This window comes from Bombina bombina, chromosome 4, assembly GCF_027579735.1.
Source record: "Bombina bombina isolate aBomBom1 chromosome 4, aBomBom1.pri, whole genome shotgun sequence".
Taxonomy (NCBI): domain Eukaryota; kingdom Metazoa; phylum Chordata; class Amphibia; order Anura; family Bombinatoridae; genus Bombina; species Bombina bombina.
Genome location: NC_069502.1, coordinates 1,220,358,616 through 1,220,385,984, shown reverse-complemented (window position 1 = coordinate 1,220,385,984; position 27,369 = coordinate 1,220,358,616). Strand labels below are relative to the sequence as shown.

General features: G+C 41.1%; 1 protein-coding gene across 1 annotated transcript in view; it reads right to left on the bottom strand.

The window, feature by feature from the left end:
- The window catches only part of TMEM63B (transmembrane protein 63B), a gene marked incomplete in the record, with an annotated part of 652,794 nt that overhangs the window by 164,657 nt on the left and 460,768 nt on the right, over window positions 1-27,369 (bottom strand). Inside the window, 4 exon segments of the mRNA XM_053712736.1 lie at window positions 9,926-10,097; window positions 10,568-10,673; window positions 10,966-11,128; window positions 11,355-11,420. Of these exon segments, the coding sequence (XP_053568711.1) occupies window positions 9,926-10,097; window positions 10,568-10,673; window positions 10,966-11,128; window positions 11,355-11,420 (507 nt within the window).

The following is a 27,369-nucleotide window of genomic DNA, read 5'->3' as shown; positions in this document are numbered from 1 at the left end:
TAAATAAATATGAAGATTTATCAGCATCAACCTCTGAGACAGAATCCTCTGAACCAGAGGAGTCATCAGAATCAGAATGATGATGTTCATTTAAAAATTCATCTGTAGGGAGAGAAGTTTTAAAAGATTTTTTACGTTTACTAGAAGGAGAAATAACAGACATAGCCTTCTTTATGGATTCAGAAACAAAATCTCTTATATTATCAGGAACATTCTGCACCTTAGATGTTGAAGGAACTGCAACAGGCAATGGTACTTTACTAAAGGAAATATTATCTGCTTTAACAAGTTTGTCATGACAATCAATACAAACAACAGCTGGAGGAATAGCTACCAAAAGTTTACAGCAGATACACTTAGCTTTGGTAGATTCAGCACTAGACAGCGATTTTCCTGTAGTATCTTCTGACTCAGATGCAACGTGTGACATCTTGCAATATGTAAGAGAAAAAACAACATATTTAAAGCAAAATTGATCAAATTCCTTAAATGACAGTTTCAGGAATGGGAAAAAATGCCAAAGAACAAGCTTCTAGCAACCAGAAGCAATGAAAAATGAGACTAAAATAATGTGGAGACAAAAGCGACGCCCATATTTTTTCGCGCCAAGTAAGACGCCCACATTATTTGGCGCCTAAATGCTTTTGGCGCCAAAAATGACGCCACATCCGGAACGCCGACATTTTTGGCGCAAAATAACGTCAAAAAAATGACGCAACTTCCGGCGAAACGTATGACGCCGGAAACGGAAATAGAATTTTTGCGCCAAAAGAGTCCGCGCCAAGAATGACGCAATAAAATGAAGCATTTTCAGCCCCCGCGAGCCTAACAGCCCACAGGGAAGAGTCAAATTTTTTTGAAGGTAAGAAAAAATGATTAAATCAAATGCATTATCCCAAATATGAAACTGACTGTCTGAAAATAAGGAAAGTTGAACATTCTGAGTCAAGGCAAATAAATGTTTGAATACATATATTTAGAACTTTATAAACAAAGTGCCCAACCATAGCTTAGAGTGTCACAGAAAATAAGATTTACTTACCCCAGGACACTCATCTACATGTTTGTAGAAAGCCAAACCAGTACTGAAACGAGAATCAGCAGAGGTAATGGTATATATAAGAGTATATCGTCGATCTGAAAAGGGAGGTAAGAGATGAATCTCTACGACCGATAACAGAGAACCTATGAAATAGACCCCGTAGAAGGAGATCACTGCATTCAAATAGGCAATACTCTCCTCACATCCCTCTGACATTCACTGCACGCTGAGAGGAAAACCGGGCTCCAACTTGCTGCGGAGCGCATATCAACGTAGAATCTAGCACAAACTTACTTCACCACCTCCATCGGAGGCAAAGTTTGTAAAACTGAATTGTGGGTGTGGTGAGGGGTGTATTTATAGGCATTTTGAGGTTTGGGAAACTTTGCCCCTCCTGGTAGGAATGTATATCCCATACGTCACTAGCTCATGGACTCTTGCTAATTACATGAAAGAAATTAAGTTATCTTGCAAGGTGTTTGTTTCTTACTGCCATTTCTTCTGCTCAGAGAGTTTCTGAACTTTCAGCCTTGCGGTGCGACTCTCCTTATCTCTTATTTCATCGGATAAGACAGTTCTCCGTGCCAAGTTTGGTTTTCTTCCTAGCGTCGTTTCCGACAAGCATATTAATCAGGAAATTGTTGTTCCTTCTATCTGTCCTAGCCTTCTTCTCATAAGGAAGGGTTTCTACACAACTTCGACGTTGTGCGTGCTCTTTAGTTTCTTTTGCAGGCTTCAAAGGATTTTCGTCAGTATTCTGCCTTGTTTAAGGACACAAAAGAAATGAATTGGGGGTAGCAGAGTTAAATAATGGCAGGTAATTTCTTAGTATAACTGTGCTTGTATAACAAATGTATAACTTACTAGAATTATTACCTGTCGTGGAGACTAAACAAACAGAACATAACTAGCTAAACTAATTGTAAAAAAGTATACAATTGAGTATAGAAGGATTAGCTCCACGATATGATATATCTGTTAACCCAGCGAAAACTGATAGGAGTTATTAGAAAAATATTATTCCCTTGAGGTTATATTTCATTCATACATAGTTATCTTTATTAGAAAAATCTCAGTCACAACCAGGAATAACCAATCATACAATAGCTTAAGCTAAATTTTAAAACCACTTGAACCAGGTTAGTCTAGAATATAAATTTGACACAAAGATACTCTAAAATAATGACAATCAGCCAACAGTTAAAAATAAAGTTAAATAGACTAAGCCCTTACAATCCGAGGGCTAGATTAAGCTTATAATTATACTTAGAGTATAACTGTAAGGCTGAAGTAAGTAGTACTAATATATCGATTTGCTAATATTTAACCATGGTAAGCTGTTAAAACAAACAACAAGGAGAGACAAAGTTGCTCCTGTCGGACCCCTTCTGGTAGACAAAGGTCAGGAAGCTCTGCTACTTCTCTGTGGTTGAGAAGTGTTATTCATTTAGCACATGAGTCTGGTGGACAGCAGCCTTTTGAGAGAATTACGGCACATTCCACCAGGCAGGTGTCTTCTGCTTAGGTCTTCAAGTATGAGGCCCCAGTGGAACTGCTTTGTAAGGCTGCGACTTGGTCTTTGCCCACTTTTTCTAAAATCTGTGAAATTGATACTTTTGACTCGGCTGAGGTTTCTTTTTGTCAGAAAGGTTCTGCAAGCAGTGGTGCCTTCTGTTTAGGTTACCTGTCTTATCCCTCCTGTATCATCTGTGTCCTCTAGCTTGGGTATTGATTCCCAACAGTAATTGATGATGATCCGTGGACTCACCGTGTCATTAGAAAGAAAACAAAATTTATGCATTTCTTGACACGGTGAGTACCCGCCCGCCCTGTATTTTTCAGACAGGTTTTTTTTGTATAAACCTCAGGCACCTCTGCACCTTGTGTTACTTCCTTTCTCTCCTTTCCTTTGGTCGAATGACTGGGGGATTGTGGGTAGGAAGTGATACTTAACAGCTCTGCTGTGGTGCTCTTTGCCTCCTCCTGCTGGCCAGGAGTGATATTCCCAACAGTAATTGATGATGATCCGTGGACTCACCGTGTCAAGAAATAAATAAATTTATCAGGTAAGCATAAATTTAGTTTTTCAGCGCTGCTTCACATTAGGCTGTTCTTTTCAAACAGAGCTGTTCTCTGACTGCACTGTGTAAGTTTTCCTTATCACAGTTCCTCCAGAGCAACGTGCTGTTTGAAGTGAACAGTCAAAATATGCAGTAGCGCTGCAAAGTAGTAGTGCATTAATTGACTGTCTCTCAGAGATCGTTTCAAGCCCGTCCCCTAGCCTTTCATAGTGTGCAAAGCTGTTTTTTTCTGAATGTAAAACGTTCTTATAAGCAATGCACTTTTTTTTTTTTTTTTTTTTAAAGAGTATTTCTGCAGCTAATTTTCAATGCAATTTTCAACTACTGCACTATATTATAAAACTTTCAATATTGCTTTATTCTCCAGTTAACTAACACATTACACTTGAACTGGTGCTTTAGTGTAACTGCCTAATTTAAAATTGAATTTTATTTAAAAATGACCTGCAGAAAAATTTTCACTAAAAAAAAATCTCATCGCAGAAAGTGAAAAAAACAAAATTTATGCTTACCTGATAAATTTATTTCTCTTGTGGTGTATCCAGTCCACGGGTTCATCCATTTCTTGTGGGATATTCTCCTTGCTAACAGGAAGCTGCAAGAGGACACCCACAGCAGAGCTGTCTATATAGCTCCTCCTCTAACTGCCACCCCCAGTCATTCGACCGAAGACAAGCAAGAAAAAAAGGAGAAACTATAGGGTGCAGTGGTGACTGTAGTTTAAAAATAAAAAACACCTGCCTTAAAATGACAGGGCGGGTCGTGGACTGGATACACCACAAGAGAAATAAATTTATCAGGTAAGCATAAATTTTGTTTTCTCTTCCAGTCCACGGGTTCATCCATTACTTGTGGGATACCAATACCAAAGCTTTAGGACACGGATGAAGGGAGGGACAAGGCAGGAACTTAAACGGAAGGCACCACTGCCTGTAAGACCTTTCTCCCAAAAATAGCCTCCAAAGAAGCAAAAGTATCAAATTTATAGAATTTCGAAAAGGTATGAAGCGAAGACTAAGTCGCCGCCTTACAAATCTGTTCAACAGAGGCCTCATGTTTAAAAGTCCATGAGGAAGCTACTGCTCTAGTAGAATGAGCTGTAATTCTTTCAGGAGGCTGCTGGCCAGCAGTCTCATAAGCTAAGCGTATTATACTTCTTAGCCAAAAAGAAAGAGAAGTTGCCGAAGCCTTTTGGCCTCTCCTCTGTCCAGAGTAGACAACAAACAAAGCAGATGTTAGACGAAAATCCTTCGTAGCTTGTAAATAAAACTTTAAAGCACGAACCACATCAAGATTGTGTAAGACACGTTCCTTCTTTGAAGAAGGATTAGGACATAGTGAAGGAACAACAATCTCCAGATTGATATTCTTATTAGATACCACCTTAGGAAGAAACCCAGGTTTGGTACGTAACACTACCTTATCTGCATGGAAAATCAGATAAGGGGAATTACTTTGTAAAGCAGATAACTCCGAAACTCTTCCAGCCGAGGAGATAGCTACTAAAAACAGAACTTTCCAAGATAAAGCTTAATATCTATGGAATGCAAAGGTTCAAACGGAACCCCTTGAAGAACTTTAAGAACTAAATTTAAACTCCATGGTGGAGCAACAGGTTTAAACACAGGTTTGATTCTAACTAAAGCCTGACAAAACGCCTGAACGTCTGGAACCTCAGCCAGACGTTTGTGCAAAAGAATAGACAGAGCAGAAATCTGTCCCTTTAAGGAACTAGCTGACAATCCCTTCTCCAATCCTTCTTGGAGAAAAGATAATATCCTAAGAATCCTGACCTTACTCCATGAGTAACCCTTGGATTTACACCAGTGAAGATATTTACACCATATCTTATGATAGATCTTCCTGGTGACAGGCTTTCGAGCCTGAATTAAGGTATCAATGACCGATTCGGAAAAACCACGCTTTGATAGAATCAAGCAATCAATCTCCAAGCAGCCAGACGTAGAGAAATTAGATTTGGTTGTTTGAAGGGACCTTGAAGTAGAAGGTCCTGCCTTAGCGGCAGAGTCCATGGTGGAAAAGATGACATGTCCACCAGATCTGCATACCAAGTCCTGCGTGGTCACGCAGGGGCTATCAAGATCACTGAAGCTCTCTCCTGCTTGATCTTGGCAATCAGACGAGGGAGCAGAGGAAACTGTGGAAACACATAAGCCAGGCTGAAGGACCAGGGCGCTGCTAGAGCATCTATCAGCGCTGCCTTGGTATCCCTGGAACTGGACCCGTAACAAGGAAGCTTGGCGTTCTGACGAGACGCCATGAGATCCAGTTCTGGTTTGCCCCATAGTTGAATCAACTGGGCAAATACCTCCGGATGGAGCTCCCACTCCCCCGGATGAAAAGTCTGCCGACTTAGAAAATCCGCCTCCCAGTTCTCTACTCCTGGGATATGGATAGCTGAGAGATGGCAAGAGTGCCCATAGAATTATCTTTGAAACCTCCAACATTGCCAGGGGGCTCCTTGTTCCCCCCTGATGGTTGATATAGGCTACAGTCGTGATGTTGTCCGACTGAAATCTGATTAACCTGACCGCAGCTAGCTGAGGCCAAGCCTGAAGAGCATTGAATATCGCTCTTAGTTCCAGAATGTTTATCGGAAGGAGGGCCTCCTCCTGAGTCCACGAACCCTGAGCCTTCAGGGAGTTCCAGACTGCACCCCAGCCCAGAAGGCTGGCATCTGTCGTTACTATAGTCCATTCTGGGCTGCAGAAAATCATTCCCTTGGACAGATGGACCCAAGATAGCCACCAGAGAAGAGAATCCCTGGTCTCTTGATCCAGATTTAGTAGAGGGGACAAATCTGTGTAATCCTCATTCCACTGATTGAGCATGCAAAGTTGCAGTGGTCTGAAATGTAGGCGGGCAAACGGAACTATGTCCATTGCCGCTACCATTAATCCGATTACCTCCATACACTGAGCCACTGACGGATGGGAAGTGGAATAAAGAGCACGGCAGGAAGTTAGAAGTTTTGACAACCTGACCTCTGTCAGATAAATCTTCATTTCTACTGAGCCTATCAGAGTTCCTAAAAAGGAAACCCTTGTGAGAGGGGAGAGAGAGAACTCTTTCCTTCGTTCACCTTCCACCCGTGAGACCTCAGGAATACCAGAACAATTTGAAAAGTGGCGATTTGAAAAGTCGACACCTGTATCAGGATGTCGTCTAGGTAAGGGGCCACTGCTATACCCCGCGGCCTTAGAACCGCCAGAAGGGACACTAGAACCTTCGTAAAGATTCTTGGTGCCGTGGCTAACCCAAAGGGAAGAGCCACAAACTGGTAATGCCTGTCTAGGAAGGCGAACCTGAGAAACTGATGATGATCCCTGTGTATCGGAATGGGTAGATAAGCATCCTTTAAATCCACGGTAGTCATATACTGACCCTCCTGGATCATAGGTAGGATGGTTCGAATAGTCTCCATCTTGAAGGATGGGACCCTGAGAAATTTGTTTAGGATCTTGAGATCCAAGATTGGTCTGAAAGTTCCCTCTTTCTTGGGAACTATAAACAGATTTGAATAGAAGCCCTGCCCCTGTTCCTCCTTTGGAACTGGGTGGATCACTCCCATAACTAGTAGGTCTTCAATGTAAGAATGCCTCTCTCTTTATCTGGTTTGCAGATAATTGTGAGAGATGAAATGTCCCCTTTGGAGATGAAGCTTTGAAATCCAGAAGATATCCCTGGGAAACAATCTCCAGAGCCCAGGGATCCTGGACATCTCTTGCCCAAGCCTGGGCGAAGAGAGAAAGTCTGCCCCCCACTAGATCCGGTCCCAGATCGGGGGCTACTCCTTCATGCTGTCTTAGAGGCAACAGCAGGCTTTTTGGCCTGTTTCCCCTTGTTCCAAGCCTGGTTAGGTCTCCAGACTGGCTTGGACTGGGCAAAATTTCCCTCTTGTTTTGTAGAAGAGGAAGATGAAGCTGCGCCACTCGAAGTTTCGAAAGGAACGAAAAGTAGTCTGTTTGGTCCTTAACTTGTTGGACCTATCCTGGGGAAGGGCGTGGCCTTTTCCTCCAGTAATATCAAAAATGATCTCCTTCAGTCCAGGCCCAAATAGGGTCTGCCCTTTGAAGGGGATATTGAGAAGTTTAGACTTTGAAGTGACATCAGCTGAACAGGATTTAAGCCATAGCGCCCTACGCGCCTGAATGGCAAAACCTGAATTTTTAGCCGTTAGCTTGGTTAAATGAAAAACGGCGTCAGAAATAAATGAATTGGCTAACTTAAGAGCTTTAATCCTGTCAAGGATATCCTCCAACGGGGTTTCTACCTGTAGAGCCTCCTCCAGAGACTCGAACCAGAAAGCCGCTGCAGCAGTGACTGGGGCAATGCATGCAAGAGGCTGGAGAATAAAACCTTGTTGTATAAAGATTTTCTTAAGGAAACCCTCTAATTTTTTATCCATAGGATCTAGGAAAGCACAACTGTCCTCGACAGGAATAGTTGTACGCTTAGCTAGGGTAGAGACTGCTCCCTCCACCTTGGGGACCGTCTGCCACGAGTCCCGCGTAGCGGCATCTATAGGAAACATCTTTTTAAAAGCAGGAGGGGGAGGGAACGGTACACTTGGTCTATCCCATTCCTTAGTAATAATTTCTGAAAACCTATTAGGGATTGGAAAAACGTCAGTGTAAACAGGCACTGCAAAGTATTTGTCCATTTTACACAATTTCTCTGGGACTACAATGGTGTCACAGACATCCAGAGTTGCTAAAACCTCCCTGAGCAACACGCAGAGGTGTTCAAGCTTAAATTTAAATGCTGTCATTTCAGAGTCAGACTGAAGTAACGCCTTCCCTAAATCAGAGAAGTCACCCAGAGATAGAAGCTCTCCTGCTTCAACTTCTGCACATTGTGAGGGTATATCAGACATAGCTACTAAAGCGTCAGAGAGCTCTGTATTTGTTCTAGCCCCGAAGCCGTCTCGCTTTCCTTGTAACCCGGGCAGTTTGGACAATACCTCTGTGAGGGTATGATTCATAACTGCCGCCATGTCTTATAAGGTAAACGCATTGGACGCACTAGATGTACTTGGCGTCCCTTGAGCGGGAGTTATAGGTTCTGACACGTGGGAAGAGCTAGATGGCATAACCTCCCTTTTGTCAGTCTCAGAAACCTCAGGTGATAAATCTTTAAAAGCCATAATATGATCTTTATAACTTATAGAAAGGTCAGTGCATTTGGTACACATTCTAAGAGGGGGTTCTACAATAGCTTCTAAACATAATGAACAAGGAGTTTCCTCTATGTCAGACATGTTTAACAGACTAGTAATGAGACCAGCAAGCTTGGAAAACACATTAATAAATGTGAAAAAAGCAATAATAAAAAACGGTACTGTGCCTTTAAGAGAAAAAAACTACCACAAACTGTAAAAACAGTGATAAAAAGTAGTAAACTCTACGAGATTTTTACAGTGTGTATAAGGGACTAAAGCAGCATTGCACCCACTTGCAAATGGATGATTAACCCCTCAGGCCCAAAAACGAATTAAAAAAACATTAAAACTGCTAATAAACAGTCAAACACACTGCCACAGCTGTGCTGTGGCTCCTACCTGCCCTTAAAAACGATTTTTGCAGGAGCAAAACCCTCTATAGAGGTCCTATAAGCCAGAGGACTCCTTCAGGGAAGCTGGATGTCTCAGATTGAAAATCAACTGCACATTTAGAGCTTGAAAATAGGCCCCTCCCTACCATGCACTCAAAGTCAGAGGGCCTTAAAAAAGTACTCCTAGGAGTGATTTAACAAGCCATGTGGAAAACTAGGCCCCAAATAAAGATTTATCACCCTCAGAGAAAAAACGTTTTTATTTTCATAAGTCATGCAAACGTTTTTACACTAAGTAATATAAGTATTAACATGAATATTACCCTTATTTGCAAGCATGATACCAGTTGTTGTTAAATCACTGTATCAGGCTTACCTTAAAGGGTCAGTAAACCTTAAAAATAATGTTATATAATTCTGCACATAGTGCAGAATTATATAACATTACATTAGCCAAACTTTTTAAATCATAATATTCCCTTTTTATTTTGTAAAAATATCGGTGTTTTACAGACCCGCTCTCTGTACTCTGCTGAGCGGGTCTGTTGTTTTTACTGAGCGCATCGGGCCAGCTGTATAGTCACAGCCCGACCGCGCCATTAGACACAGTGCAGAATTATATAACATTATTTTTAAGGTTTACTGTCCCTTTAAATATACCAGGCACTGTCAGCATTTTCTAGACCTTATCTCTCTAGAAAAAAATATACTGAACATACCTCAAAGCAGGCAATCTGCAGACGGTCCCCCCAACTGAAGTTTTCTTTCCATATTCTTCAGTTATGTGTGAGAACAGCAATGGACCTTAGTTACAAACCGCTAAGATCATCAAAACCTCCAGGCAGAATTATTCTTCCAATTTCTGCCTGAGAGTAAAAACAGAACAACGCCGGTACCGTTTAAAAATAACAAACTTTTGATTGAAGGTAAAAACTACACTAAGTCACCACATCTCTCTTGATACTTCCTTTCTTGTCGAGAGCTGCAAGCGAATGACTGGGGGTGGCAGTTAGGGGAGGAGCTATATAGACAGCTCTGCTGTGGATGTCCTATTGCAGCTTCCTGTTGGGAAGGAGAATATCCCACAAGTAATGGATGAACTGTGGACTGGATACACCTTTACAAGAGAAAGTTCTGCCTGTGGGGTTACAGCAGATGAAACCGTTTCTATATGTCGGGGTGCTGCCTAACATATCTCCTCTCTGTACCCCACACCAAACACACAAACTCACCCGTCCTCATGGTGGAGAAGAACAGCAACCAGAACAAGCACAGGATGGGAGCTGCTACCACCTGGCTAACCGCTGCAGAGTGGATCTTCTTGTCCAGTTTGGCGGGCAGGTAGGCGTAATACAGGTTGTACCGATCTGCCAGGTGCTTCAGCAGCATGTACATCAGTCCTGTGAGTGGGGATATAGGTCAGCACTGGGCACCATCCTCACCACTCGCTGTATATTGGGACTAGAGGAGCTCTGCAATCACTTTTATACATACAAGTTACAGTAGGTTATTTGCTACATTGGTCATTCTCAACACAGAATCAATATAGGTTTTCCTCTTGGTCTCAGGGCTATCCTGTATGGCTGACTCACTTCCTAGGTCCCCCTGCTTCTGTCTTGGTCAGAACCACTAGGCTGCCTTAGACTCAATATTAAGTTCTCATCCTCTACGTTGTAATATTTTTGTCTCGCTCAGCTTTAAATGGTGCTCTCTGATCCTTCACAGCATGAAAAAGATTTGATTATCCCTTCTTGAATACTGTATTTGTTATAATATTATCCAGGGGAATCTGTGTCCTCTGTGATTAACGCAAATTTCCAGTACAAAAGGAAACTGAGCAGTGTACCATATCCCACCTCAGGTAACTTACCAAATGGCACAATAATTGGGCAAGTGATACTGTAGGTCATCACTACAGTGAAGATGCACATCATCCACGCATAGGCTGCGCCAAACTGGAACTCGTACGCCTGGTGCTGAGGGTAGATTGGCGAAAAACAAAAAGTTAGAGAGAAACATAAAATCGGGAAGTTAGTGAGAAAGGAGGAAATGGAAAGTAAATGAATAGGTCACAGAAGGGAGGAGAGGCAGAGAATGAAAAAAATCACTGGACAAGAGAAAAGTCTATAAGGATCAGATGACTTGTAATTGATAACAGACAGTGCTGTCATGTGTAATGTGTTGGGCCTATAATATTATAGCAATGAGAGAGGATAAGTGACAGATGGTTGGTGACACTGACACAAGGTCACATGACCCTTTTCCTACCCGTTTAACATTCTTGCGTTCAGCGGCGGATCGTGCCAGACACAGACGAATCATATACATGAGCAGACCTGGAATCCGCAGCAGGTCCATGGCGTTTCCAATAAAAGCAGAGGCAATGACGTAATTAACAAAGAAAGCGCCATTATCTGGGAGAAACACACACCTGGGGAGGAGAGGGGACTGTGATTAGGATGTGCCAGAGAATACAGCACTGATTTGTATTTTAAGTTCCTTTTTACACACCTATTTTCCATATAAATAAGAGGAATAACTTCATAAAAGTTCACTACATGCCTCACTGTAGCCACCAACAGCAACTCTCCATTTTGAGAGTGATCATAGCATTAGGAGTGGCTGGAGCAGAATGGCTGATCAGTCTAGCTACTTACTCAAACCGGATCTTTGCCTGTTCCAGAAACTTCTTGTCAAAAAGCCAGCGGAAAAAAAGGTCCAAGCTAGAAGGGAAAAAAGTAATAAATTTAGCAAGACATTAAACAATGAAAATCGTTAGTGATGAGCAATTATCAGATCATTTGGGAGATATAAAAATACACATTTAGTTCCTGCCTTTTGTGTTGATTACTCCTATACACCAATTCAGTTTAGCAAAGCTATAGGGAATGAAAGTACTGGAAGGAGAGGTCAAAAAGAAACCACAGTTACATGACAATAGACATGTATACAAGTGAGCCACTAGGCTTGATACGTCTTCCATCACTCTGGGGTTCTAGTAGCAAATCAAGGTACTGAATACTTACAGAAGTGCACTAATATTTACATGAAATAGAGTAATGAAGGGCTGAGTGTAAATGCTGATATAGAAATATTGTCTGCCAAAGAGCATGGGTAGAGAGTATGCAGAGCAGGCCATGTGGCTGCACGACACACATTTGTACTTGTGGCTATTACTGGTCCAATGATATGGGCAATACTACTAAATGGCAGTTCGGTTCTAAAGTATGTAGGCATGACAACTAATGCTTTATTGTTCCATTGGTTTTATCTTTTACTGCTGATTCGCTATTGCCTTCTGCCAGTCACACAGTATCCTATTACATAGAAAAAGAACTACATTGCCAGACAAATTACAACCTTCAGCACACCTCGTTCTCATTAGTGGATAGGGATGCCATGATAAGCAGATTTACCAATCGTAGTTTAAAAATCACACTGGAGCCTTACTCTGCTCCATACGTTTTTTTTTTTTATTAGTAGTAACGCCTAATGAAGCAAGTAAAGAGAACTCAAGGGTCTACACTCTGCTCCATAAATTTGTTTTATTAGTAGTAACGCCTAATGAATCAAGTAAAGAGAACTCAATGGTCTACACTCTGCTCCATACATTTGTTTTATTAGTAATAACACCTAATGAATCAAGTAAAGAGAACTCAATGGTCTACACTCTACTCCATACATTTGTTTTATTAGCAGTAACGCCTAATGAATCAAGTAAAGAGAACTCAAGGGTCTACACTCTGCTCCATACATTTGTTTTATTAGTAGTAACGCCTAATGAATCAAGTAAAGAGAACTCAAGGGTCTACACTCTGCTCCATACATTTGTTTTATTAGTAGTAACGCCTAATGAAGCAAGTAAAGAGAACTCAAGGGTCTACACTCTGCTCCATAAATTTGTTTTATTAGTAGTAACGCCTAATGAATCAAGTAAAGAGAACTCAATGGTCTACACTCTGCTCCATACATTTGTTTTATTAGTATTAACGCCTAATGAATCAAGTAAAGAGAACTCAATGGTCTACACTCTGCTCCATACATTTGTTTTATTAGTAGTAACGCCTAATGAATCAAGTAAAGAGAACTCAATGGTCTACACTCTACTCCATACATTTGTTTTATTAGCAGTAACGCCTAATGAATCAAGTAAAGAGAACTCAAGGGTCTACACTCTGCTCCATACATTTGTTTTATTAGTAGTAACGCCTAATGAATCAAGTAAAGAGAACTCAAGGGTCTACACTCTGCTCCATACATTTGTTTTATTAGTAGTAACGCCTAATGAATCAAGTAAAGAGAACTCAAGGGTCTACACTCTGCTCCATACATTTGTTTTATTAGTATTAACGCCTAATGAATCAAGTAAAGAGAACTCAAAGGTCTACACTCTGCTCCATACATTTGTTTTATTAGTAGTAACGCCTAATGAATCAAGTAAAGAGAACTCAATGGTCTACACTCTGCTCCATACATTTGTTTTATTAGTAGTAACGCCTAATGAATCAAGTAAAGAGAACTCAAAGGTCTACACTCTACTCCATACATTTGTTTTATTAGTATTAACGCCTAATGAATCAAGTAAAGAGAACTCAAGGGTCTACACTCTGCTCCATACATTTGTTTTATTAGTATTAACGCCTAATGAATCAAGTAAAGAGAACTCAAGGGTCTACACTCTGCTCCATACATTTGTTTTATTAGTAGTAACGCCTAATGAATCAAGTAAAGAGAACTCAATGGTCTACACTCTGCTCCATACATTTGTTTTATTAGTATTAACGCCTAATGAATCAAGTAAAGAGAACTCAAAGGTCTACACTCTGCTCCATACATTTGTTTTATTAGTATTAACGCCTAATGAATCAAGTAAAGAGAACTCAATGGTCTACACTCTGCTCCATACATTTGTTTTATTAGTAGTAACGCCTAATGAATCAAGTAAAGAGAACTCAAGGGTCTAACACTCTGCTCCATACGTTTGTTTAATTAGTATTAACGCCTAATGAATCAAGTAAAGAGAACTCAATAGTCTACACTCTACTCCATACATTTGTTTTATTAGTATTAACGCCTAATGAATCAAGTAAAGAGAACTCAAGGGTCTACACTCTGCTCCATACATTTGTTTTATTAGTAGTAACGCCTAATGAATCAAGTAAAGAGAACTCAAAGGTCTACACTCTGCTCCATACATTTGTTTTATTAGTAGTAACGCCTAATGAATCAAGTAAAGAGAACTCAAAGGTCTAACACTCTGCTCCATACATTTGTTTTATTAGTATTAACGCCTAATGAATCAAGTAAAGAGAACTCAAGGGTCTGCACTCTGCTCCATACATTTGTTTTATTAGTATTAACGCCTAATGAATCAAGTAAAGAGAACTCAAGGGTCTACACTCTGCTCCATACATTTGTTTTATTAGTATTAACGCCTAATGAATCAAGTAAAGAGAACTCAAGGGTCTACACTCTGCTCCATACATTTGTTTTATTAGTATTAACGCCTAATGAATCAAGTAAAGAGAACTCAAGGGTCTACACTCTACTCCATACATTTGTTTTATTAGTAGTAACGCCTAATGAATCAAGTAAAGAGAACTCAATGGTCTACACTCTGCTCCATACATTTGTTTTATTAGTATTAACGCCTAATGAATCAAGTAAAGAGAACTCAAGGGTCTACACTCTGCTCCATACATTTGTTTTATTAGTATTAACGCCTAATGAATCAAGTAAAGAGAACTCAAGGGTCTACACTCTGCTGTATACGTTTGTTTTATTAATATTAACGCCTAATGAATCAAGTAAAGAGAACTCAAGGGTCTACACTCTGCTGTATACGTTTGTTTTATTAATATTAACGCCTAATGAATCAAGTAAAGAGAACTCAAGGGTCTACACTCTGCTCCATACATTTGTTTTATTAGTATTAACGCCTAATGAATCAAGTAAAGAGAACTCAAGGGTCTACACTCTGCTCCATACATTTGTTTTATTAGTATTAACGCCTAATGAATCAAGTAAAGAGAACTCAATGGTCTACACTCTGCTCCATCAATAAACACAGCTTAAATGCCAACAGTAGAGAATACAGTAAAGGTATTAATTAAAGGGACATTAAACCCCAACATTTTCTTTCCTGATGCAGATAGAGAATACAATTTTAAACAACTTTCCAATTTACTTCTATTATATAATTTGCTTCATTTTTCAGATATACTTTGTTGAAGAAATAGCAATGCACATAGGCGAGCCAATCACACGAGGCATCTATGTGCAGCCACCAATCAAAAGCTATTGTGCCTATCTAGATATGCTTTCAGCAAAGGATATCAAGAGAATGAAGCATATAAGAATATAGAAGTAAATTAGGTAGTTGTTGAAAATTGCATGCTCTTTCTCAATCATGAAAGAAAAATATGGGTTTAATGTCCCTTTAATGGTCCACCAGTGAGTTACATGGCCACTCTTAGACCAATGGCAAACGATTTAACATAGAATATTGGGGGGGGGGGGGGGAGAGTAGGGACAGATCTAGGGGCCACTTTTGGATCCTTGAGTGCTAAATGCCGAGAATAAAATCTGCACTATGATAGAGTTTAAACAAATATAAATGTACTGAGCTCCAGCACTAGGCAGTTGTATCACAAGTTACATGACTATGTTTAAAGAGTAAGAGATTATTAATATAACCTACAAACATGAGACAGGAATAAAGGCACATTATACACCAAAATCAAAGGGACACTGAACCCACATTTTTTCTTTTACGATTCAGATAGAGCATGCAATTCTAAGCAACTTTCTAATGTACTCCTATTATCAAATTGTCTTCATTCTCTTGGTATCTTTATTTGAAAAGAAAGAAAGTTAAGATGCCGGCCCATTTTTGGTGAACAACCTGGGTTGTTCTTGCTGATTGGTGGATAAATTCACCCACCAATAAACAAGTGCTGTCCAGTGTCTGAACCAAAAATTGGCTGGCTCCTTAGCTTAGATGCCTTTTTTTCAAATAAAGTTAGCAAGAGAACAAAGAAAAATTGAATGCTCGATCTGAATTACAAAAAAAAAAATTGGGTTCAGTGTCTTTAATATAGGCTATTTAGATAAAATTTGCAATTGACATGCATTATCTATTTTGCAGCTAACTCTCTTAAATATGGTAAACTGCATGTAGGGTTTAGCTGAATATGTATACATACGTACTATACGCTAATCACTGAATATGTATACGTACGTACTATACTCTACTCACTGAGATATTGTTTTCCCCTCACTCCCTAACTGCCTACAGCTAGGAAGTCACTAACTGACATGCCTGACTCACTGAATATGTATACGTACGTACTATACTCTACTCACTGAGATATTGTTTTCCCCTCACTCCCTACAGCCAGGAAGTCACTAACTGACCTGCCTGACTCACTGAATAGGTATACGTACGTACTATACTCTACTCACTGACATATTGTTTTACCCTAACTCCCTACAGCCAGGAAGTCACTAACTGACATGCCTGACTCACTGAATATGTATATGTACGTACTATACTCTACTCACCGACATATTGTTTTACCCTCACTCCCTAACTGCCTACAGCTAGGAAGTCACTAGCTGACATGCCTGACTCACTGAATATGTATACGTACGTACTATACTCTACTCACGGAGATATTGTTTTCCCCTCACTCCCTACAGCCAGGAAGTCACTAACTGACCTGCCTGACTTACTGAATATGTATACGTACGTACTAAACTCTATTCACTGAGATATTGTTTTCCCCTCACTCCCTACAGTCAGGAAGTCACTAACTGACATGCCTGACTCACTGAATATGTATACGTACGTACTATACTCTACTCACTGAGATATTGTTTTCCCCTCACTCCCTACAGTCAGAAAGTCACTAACTGACATGCCTGACTCACTGAATATGTATACGTACGTACTCTACTCACTGAGTTATTGTTTTCCCCTCACTCCCTACAGTCAGGAAGTCACTAACTGACATGCCTGACTCACTGAATATGTATACGTACGTACTAAACTCTATTCACTGAGATATTGTTTTCCCCTCACTCCCTACAGTCAGAAAGTCACTAACTGACATGCCTGACTCACTGAATATGTATACGTACGTACTCTACTCTACTCACTGAGTTATTGTTTTCCCCTCACTCCCTACAGGCAGGAGGTCACTGACTAACATGCCTGACTCACTGAATATGTATACGTACGTACTATACGCTAATCACTGAGATATTGTTTTCCCCTCACTCCCTACAGACAGGAAGTCACTAACTGACCTGCCTGACTCACTGAATATGTATACGTACGTACTATACGCTAATCACTGAGATATTGTTTTCCCCTCACTCCCTAGAGCCAGGAAGTCACTGACCTGTCTGACTCACTGAATATGTATACGTACTATACTCTACTCACTGAGATATTGTTTTCCCCTCACTCCCTAACTGCCTACAGCTAGGAAGTCACTAACTGACATGCCTGACTCACTGAATATGTATACGTACGTACTATACTCTACTCACTGAGATATTGTTTTCCCCTCACTCCCTACAGCCAGGAAGTCACTAACTGACCTGCCTGACTCACTGAATAGGTATACGTACGTACTATACTCTACTCACTGACATATTGTTTTACCCTAACTCCCTACAGCCAGGAAGTCACTAACTGACATGCCTGACTCACTGAATATGTATATGTACGTACTATACTCTACTCACCGACATATTGTTTTACCCTCACTCCCTAACTGCCTACAGCTAGGAAGTCACTAGCTGACATGCCTGACTCACTGAATATGTATACGTACGTACTATACTCTACTCACGGAGATATTGTTTTCCCCTCACTCCCTACAGCCAGGAAGTCACTAACTGACCTGCCTGACTTACTGAATATGTATACGTACGTACTAAACTCTATTCACTGAGATATTGTTTTCCCCTCACTCCCTACAGTCAGGAAGTCACTAACTGACATGCCTGACTCACTGAATATGTATACGTACGTACTATACTCTACTCACTGAGATATTGTTTTCCCCTCACTCCCTACAGTCAGAAAGTCACTAACTGACATGCCTGACTCACTGAATATGTATACGTACGTACTCTACTCACTGAGTTATTGTTTTCCCCTCACTCCCTACAGTCAGGAAGTCACTAACTGACATGCCTGACTCACTGAATATGTATACGTACGTACTAAACTCTATTCACTGAGATATTGTTTTCCCCTCACTCCCTACAGTCAGAAAGTCACTGACATGCCTGACTCACTGAATATGTATACGTACGTACTCTACTCTACTCACTGAGTTATTGTTTTCCCCTCACTCCCTACAGGCAGGAGGTCACTGACTAACATGCCTGACTCACTGAATATGTATACGTACGTACTATACGCTAATCACTGAGATATTGTTTTCCCCTCACTCCCTAGAGCCAGGAAGTCACTGACCTGTCTGACTCACTGAATATGTATACGTACTATACTCTACTCACTGAGATATTGTTTTCCCCTCACTCCCTACAGCCAGGAAGTCACTAACTGACCTGCCTGACTCACTGAATATGTATACGTACGTACTATAAGCTAATCACTGAGATATTGTTTTCCCCTCACTCCCTAGAGCCAGGAAGTCACTGACCTGTCTGACTCACTGAATATGTATACGTACGTACTATACTCTACTCACTGAGATATTGTTTTCCCCTCACTCCCTACAGCCAGGAAGTCACTAACTGACCTGCCTGACTCACTGAATATGTATACGTACGTACTATACTCTACTCACTGACATTGTTTTCCCCTCACTCCCTACAGCCAGGAAGTCACTAACTGACCTGCCTGACTCACTGAATATGTATACGTACGTACTATACGCTAATCACTGAGATATTGTTTTACCCTCACTCCCTACAGCCAGGAAGTCACTGACCTGTCTGACTCAATGAATATGTATACGTACGTACTATACTCTACTCACTGAGATATTGTTTTCCCCTCACTCCCTACAGCCAGGAAGTCACTAACTGACCTGCCTGACTCACTGAATATGTATACGTACGTACTATACTCTACTCACTGACATTGTTTTCCCCTCACTCCCTACAGCCAGGAAGTCACTAACTGACCTGCCTGACTCACTGAATATGTATACGTACGTACTATACGCTAATCACTGAGATATTGTTTTACCCTCACTCCCTAACTGCCTACAGCTAGGAAGTCACTAGCTGACATGCCTGACTCACTGAATATGTATACGTACGTACTATACGCTAATCACTGAGTTATTGTTTTACCCTAACTCCCTACAGCCAGGAAGTCACTAACTGACATGCCTGACTCACTGAATATGCATACGTACATACTATACTCTACTCACTGAGATATTGTTTTCCCCTCACTCCCTACAGCTAGGAAGTCACTAACTGACATGCCTGACTCACTGAATATGTATACGTACGTACTATACTCTACTCACTGAGATATTGTTTTCCCCTCACTCCCTACAGCCCGGAGGTCACTGACTGACATGCCTGACTCACTGAATATGTATACGTACGTACTATACGCTAATCACTGAGATATTGTTTTACCCTCACTCCCTACAGTCAGGAAGTCACTAACTAACCTACCTGACTCACTGGATTTGTATACGTACGTACTATACTCTACTCACTGAGATATTGTTTTCCCCTCACTCCCTACAGCCAGGAAGTCACTAACTGACCTACCTGACTCACTGAATATGTATACGTACGTACTATACTCACTGAGATATTGTTTTACCCTCACTCCCTAACTAGAGGCCTACAGCTAGGAAGTCACTAGCTGACATGCCTGACTCACTGAATATGTATACATACGTACTATACGCTAATCACTGAGTTATTGTTTTCTCCTTACTCTCTAACTAGCGGCCTACAGACAGGAAGTCACTAACTGACATGCCTGACACTGAATATGTATATGTATGTACTATACTCACTGAGTTATTGGTTTCCCCTCACTCCCTAACTAGAGGCCTACAGCTAGGAAGTCACTAGCTGACATGCCTGACTCACTGAATATGTATACGTACGTACTAAACTCTAATCACTGAGATATTGTTTTCTCATCACTCCCTACACTCAGGAAGTCACTGACATGCCTGACTCACTAAATATGTATACGTATGTACTATACTCTACTCACTGAGATATTGTTTTCCCCTCACTCCCTACACTCAGGAAGTCACTAACTGACATGCCTGACTCACTGAATATGTATACGTATGTACTATACTCTACTCACTGAGATATTGTTTTCCCCTCACTCCCTACACTCAGGAAGTCACTAACTGACATGCCTGACTCACTGAATATGTATACGTATGTACTATACTCTACTCACTGAGATATTGTTTTCCCCTCACTCCCTACACTCAGGAAGTCACTAACTGACATGCCTGACTTACTGAATATGTATACGTACGTACTAAACTCTACTCACTGAGATATTGTTTTCCCCTCACTCCCTAACTAGCTGCCTACAGTCAGGAAGTCACTAACTGACCTGCCTGACTAACTGAATATGTATACGTACGTACTATACTCTACTCACTGAGATATTGTTTTCCCCTCACTCCCTACAGCCAGGAGGTCACTGACTAACATGCCTGACTCACTGAATATGTATACGTAAGTACTATACGATAATCACTGAGATATTGTTTTCTCATCACGCCCTACAGCCAGGAAGTCACTAACTGACATGCCTGACTCACTGAATATGTATACGTACTATACTCTACTCACTGAGATATTGTTTTCCCCTCACTCCCTACAGTCAGGAAGTCACTAACTGACATGCCTGACTCACTGAATATGTATACGTACGTACTATACTCTACTCACTGAGATATTGTTTTACCCTCACTGCCTACAGTCAGGAAGTCACTAACTGACATGCCTGACTCACTGAATATGTATACGTACGTACTATACTCACTGAGTTATTGTTTTCCCCTCACTCCCTAACTAGAGGCCTACAGCTAGGAAGTCACTAGCTGACATGCCTGACTCACTGAATATGTATACGTACGTACTATACTCTACTCACTGAGATATTGTTTTCTCATCACTCCCTACAGCCAGGAAGTCACTAACTGACATGCCTGACTCACTGAATATGTATACGTACGTACTATACTCTAATCACTGACATATTGTTTTCCCCTCACTCCCTAACTAACTACCTACAGACAGGAAGTCACTAACTGACATGTCTGACTCACTGAATATGTATACATACGTACTAAACTCTAATCACTGAGATATTGTTTTCCCCTCACTCCCTACACTCAGGAAGTCACTAACTGACATGCCTGACTTACTGAATATGTATACGTACGTACTAAACGCTACTCACTGAGATATTGTTTTCCCCTCACTCCCTAACTAGCTGCCTACAGTCAGGAAGTCACTAACTGACCTGCCTGACTCACTGAATATGTATACGTACGTACTATACTCTACTCACTGAGATATTGTTTTCCCCTCACTCCCTACAGGCAGGAGGTCACTGACTAACATGCCTGACTCACTGAATATGTATACGTACGTACTATACGCTTATCACTGAGATATTGTTTTCTCATCACTCCCTACAGCCAGGAAGTCACTAACTGACTTGCCTGACTCACTGAATATGTATACGTACTATACTCTACTCAGTGAGCTATTGTTTTCCCCTCACTCCCTACAGTCAGGAAGTCACTAACTGACATGCCCAGGGCCGCCACTAGAAATTTTGGGGCCCCTGACTCAACCATTGATCAGGGCCCCCCCCCCCCCCTCCTTTGACATGTGCAATTTTTGACCAAGTGACTAAAATGTATATGCACTTTATTCTTAATTGTCTATTTAAACTTGGAAATGTTGTAAAGGTAGTAACATACACTGAAACACACACACACACTCACACATAAGGATTCACATATAGACATTCTAGCAGACATGCAAAGAAACTCAAACACAGACACCCAAACAGACACTCAGCACTTGTTTACATTGACCTGACAAGTAATGAGGTAGACTACAGTTTTGTAAAAAAAGGAGATTTAGAAAACAAAATATGGAGTTCTGATTATCTTTTTGTAAAGGAAGATGACAACTAAATTTCGACAACAGCATGCAGTGGCTGAAAGTAAGGGCCCTGAACTGCCTAAACAATAATTTAAACGTTAAATGGTGGAGTGGTTACTTCCGGAAAGGTCTTGTTAGTCTCAAAGTCTGTAGAAAGATGTGAATAATTAGTAGTAAGGTCAAAATGTCCTAAAAAGGAACAGACAATGGACACACACACACAAACTCAAACTTGCACATACACCCAAGGAAACACTGACAGAGACAGCCTCAGAAAACACACAAAGACATATACACACACACAGAGAGACAACCACATGAAAAACACAGAAAGACATACATACACACACCCTCACTGAGACATCCACAGAAAACACATACATACATACACACAAACAACCTCACAGAAACACCCATAGAAAAAGCTCAAAGACATATGCACACAACCTCACAGACATCCACAGAAAATGCACAAAGACATACACACCCACCCTCACAGAGAGACCCACAGATAAAAAATACATACACATAGAGACACAAACCAAAGCACAAAGACAAACACATACACCCACAGAAACACTCACAGGAGGAAACATTTATGCACCTTGCATCCCCTAAATCAACAGTGTGTGACTTGCATGATAAAAAAATGCAGAAATTAAGAGATCACTTTTTAAAGAATCATATTTGTAAATGTGCAAACAAAAATAATTCTGTGAATTCAAAATTGTACATTAATGAGCTGGGTAGATGGCTAGATGAAGAAAAGTACCTTTAAAAGGTTGACATATGTTTGTTTGTTTTTTTCCCATTTTCCCCAACCAAGAGCACCACTTCAAATATAGTGTACAAATTTTCCCATCTGTCAGCTGTACTTATAGATTTTGAAAATGCTGTACTCTATATGGTCTTGGTGGGACCATAAGCTGTGGTACTTATACCATTAGATCTGGTTAAATGCAGGATTTAGGCTTGTTGGTATGTATTTCAAAACTAAGTCAGCTGTAGTGTAAACTGAACAGTTTTAAGTTAACCTGTCTCATTTCAAACACTGAGCAATCTTAGTCTGAGAGTATAAAATTTTATGCAGATGTAAAAATCTTAGATAAAATACCTCCTTGCATCTGGAAAGTCCTTGCATAAAGGGGCAGTAAACTGGAATGTAATATATATATATATATATATATATATATATAAAATGCATATCTGCCAAAAGGGCATCTACCATTTGTGTATTGAGGAGGAAACATTTCTGCATGCTTTTAAATATAGAATTTCTACAGCATTGTCAAATAATCATAAATAAACTGCTGCTAAAAAAAAATGTTTTTATGGACCCCTGGCCCCACCATACAACTACTACCACACTGAAGTTACAATCCAAAATTGCACAAAGAAATAAAAAACATTTGCTAAGTAAGTCCACCTCCTCTTCAAATGAAAGTGATCTGCCGTCTGACTCAGGCACACACTGTACAAAGTGCCAAGTCTGTCTCACACTGAGCATAGTGGTTTAGTGCACACTAAGAAATACTCTCAAATGCTAATACTTTACTACTTGTAATAACATTTCCCATGATCAATTAGCACTCTGCTGTAGTACCCACTGGTGGCTGCAAAAATAAAAAAAATAAAAATTTTTTTTTTTTTTTTTAGTTCTTGCCTCATGGGGCCCCCCTGGCTCATTGGGCCCCTGACAGGAGTCACCCCTGTCACCCCCTGATGGCGGCCCTGGACATGCCTGACTCACTGAATATGTATACGTACGTACTATACGCTAATCACTGAGATATTGTTTTACCCTCACTCCCTAACTGCCTACAGGTAGGAAGTCACTAGCTGACATGCCTGACTTACTGAATATGTATACGTACGTACTAAACTCTAATCACTGAGATATTGTTTTCCCCTCACTCCCTACAGCCAGGAAGTCACTAACTGACATGCCTACGTACGTACTATACGCTAATCACCGAGTTATTGTTTTCTCCTCACTCTCTAACTAGCGGCCTACAGACAGGAAGTCACTAACTGACATGCCTGACTTACTGAATATGTATACGTACGTACTCTACTCTACTCACTGAGTTATTGTTTTCCCCTCACTCCCTACAGCTAGGAAGTCACTAACTGACATGTCTGACTCACTGAATATGTATATGTACCTACTAAACTCTAATCACTGAGCTATTGTTTCTTTTACAAGATATGACGAGTCCAAGGATTTCATCCTTACTTATGGGATTACGCCTCCTGGTCAGCAGGAGGAGGCAAAGAGCACCACAGCAGAGCTGTATATATAGCTCCTCCCTTCCCTCCCACCCCAGTCATTCTCTTTGCCTGTGTTAGTGATAGGAAGAGGTCAAGTGAGGTGTTAGTTTAGTTTCTTCAATCAAGAGTTTATTGTTTTTAAATGGTGCCAGAGAGTACTATTTTTCTCAGGGATGGAGCATCAGATGTTTCAACAAAGGGAACTGAGGAGTTTTTTTCTACATTCTCACTCACTCCACATGCTGGTGATGCCCTGCTGATGGTCTTATAGGATATCACATAAGGCCCTATTTGTCCCCACAGACCTACAGGAGGTGATGTAAAGAGTCCTCTTATTCGTGTGCGACAGGTTCAGATCAGCACTACGGTATGTACAGTCTTTTTGTTTTCTGGGAAATATGTAGCTCAGAACAGGCTGGACGTTCGCTGCTGCAACACAAGTGGGGTAACTTACACATAAAGTTTTATTTCCCTGTCTGTTTTCTTTTCAGAACACTATATAAATATACAGTGGGTTGGTGTTATGTGACCCATTTTTTTGTAGTCAGGGGTCAAATGATTTATACAGGCTGACGCTGGAGAAATGTGTAGTAAAGCAAAAAAAGGATTTCTTAATTCTTTTATTTGCGTAGATGGACCCTATAGTGAGTTGGGTCGAGGGACACATTGGCTTTATTCAAGTCGGGTTTGTCCGACATTGTATTTTAACATACAGCGCTTTTCTTTCTGTTCCGGGCTTCCGTTCGCACGCTTTACTGCGCACTTGTTATTACGATTCCTACACAGAGGGTTCCTGTTCCTAGGTCTGCTTGGTCTAATATCAGAAATACAGCAAGCTGACCTAGGCAGTGGTTATTGTGCATCCTGTTTGGTGTGAGGTAGGCGCCACAGCAGAGCTGTGGCTTGGTGCAGGGGTTAATTTTAGTCGCCACTCTAATAAGGGCTAGAATAACCTGAGATGTAAATATTTTTGCTATTAGCAATTGATTGTGTTTCACTTTTTCAGTAAAAAGCCTATATCGTTCACGCTGCAGTAAAATTTTATGTTGCTTTAAAATTTAAAGGCACAGTACTTGTTTTGTTATTTCATATATCTGACATGACCAATATTGCTCTTGTTTTTCTTTTTATCATGGCTGATCTACTGGAACAGACCTGTTCTATGTGCTTAGCTGCCAATGTGGAACCCCCTCTTACATTTTGTCCCTCTTGTACTGAGAGGGCTTTACCGTTTAAAGAACAAATTGTCTTTAATGCAAATAACTAAGGAAGCTTCTCAGCTTGAGGAGACTCAGGGTATGCCGCTACTTTCTCCCCAAGCGTCATAGCCTTTAACACCCGCTCAGGCGCCATCAACTGCGTCCACTTCATTTACTCTGCAGGATATGGCAGCAGTTATGTCATCTACTCTTACAGAAGTTTTGTCCAAGTTGCCAGTGTTACAAGGCAAACATAGTAGAAGGGCGGACCAGGTGGTCCAGGCGACTTCTGACTCTTTGATGGCGATCTCCGAAATACACTCCCAGGGCTCTGAAGGGGGAGGTAGTGAGATTCTATCTGAAGGGGAATTGTCTGATTCAGGAAGTACATTGCCCCAGACAGATTTGGACGTAATGTCCTTCAGATTTAAGCTTGAACACCTCCGTCTGTTGTTGCGGGAGGTTTTGCTGACTCTGGACGACTGTGACTCTATTGTGGTACCACCAGAGAAACTGTGTAAGATGAACAAATATTTAGAGGTTCCTTCTTATTCTGATATTTTTCCGGTTCCTAAGAGAATTTCGGAAATTATTACACGGGAATGGGAAAGACCGGGTATCCCGTTTTCACCTTCCCCTACTTTTAAGAAAATGTACCCTATAGCCCCTATTGAGGACAGTTGTGCTTTCAAGGACCCTATGGATAAAAAGTTGGAGGGTCTTCTGAAAAAGCTATTTGTTCATCAAGGGTTTCTTTTACAACCGACGGCCTGCATTGTACCAGTCACAACTGCGGCTGCCTTTTGGTTTGACGCCTTAGAAGAGTCTCTGAAGACAGACTTCTTTAGAAGAAATAATGGATAGAATTAAGGCCCTTAAGCTGGCTAATTCTTTTGCTACAGATGCCACCTTTCAGATCGCCAAATTGGTGGCTAAGAATGCAGGTTTTGCCATTTTAGCATGCAGAGCCTTATGGTTAAAATCCTGGTCTGCGGATGTGTCCTCTAAATCCAAGCTTTTGGCTATTCCTTTCAAGTGAAAGACCCTATTCGGGCCTGACTTGAAAGAGATCATTTCTGACATTACGGGAGGTAAGGGTCATCAACTACCTCAGGATAAGTCTTTTAAGCAGAGGGACAGAGTAATTTTCGTTCCTTTTGAAATTTCAAGGGAGCCCCCTCTGCCGCTTCCACTAAACAGGAAGGGAATTTTGCACAAGCCAAGTCCGTCTGGAGACCCAACCAGGCTTGGAACAAGGGTAAACAACTTAAGAAGCCCGCTGCTGCTCCAAAGAAAGCATGAAGGGGCGACCCCGATACGGGACCGGATCTAGTAGGGGGCAGACTTTCTCTCTTTGTTCTGGCGTGGATAAGAGACGTTCAGGATCCCTGGACACTGGAAATCGTGTCTCAAGGGTATCAGCTGGAGTTCAAAAATTCCTTCCCAAGGGGAAGGTTCCTTCTTTCAAGATTGTCTGTAGACCAGATAAAAAGAGAGGCGTTCTTACGTTGTGTAAAATACCTCTCTACTATGGTAGTAATTAGCCCCGTCCCAATACAAGATCAGGGGCTTTACTCAAATCTTTTCGTGGTTCCCAAAAAAGAGGGAACGTTCCGACCCATTTTAGATCTCAAGAGTCTAAACAAGTTTCTCAGAGTCCCATCCTTCAAGATGGAGACTATTCGGACAATTCTTTCATTGATCCAGGAGGGTCAATATGACTACCGTGGACATAAAGGATGCATACCTTCACATACCTATCCACAAAGATCATCACCAGTTCCTAAGATTTGCCTTTCTGGACAAGCATTTTCAGTTTGTGGCTCTACCCTTTGGGCTGGCCACGGCACCCAGGATCTTCACAAAGGTTCTAGGGTCTCTGCTGGCGGTTCTCAGACTGCGGGGTATTGCAGTGGCGCCTTATCTGGACGATATTCTGATCCAGGCGTCGTCTTATCAACTGACAAAGTCTCATACCGACATGGTTCTGGCCTTTCTAAGGGCTCACGGGTGGAAGGCGAATCTAGAAAAGAGT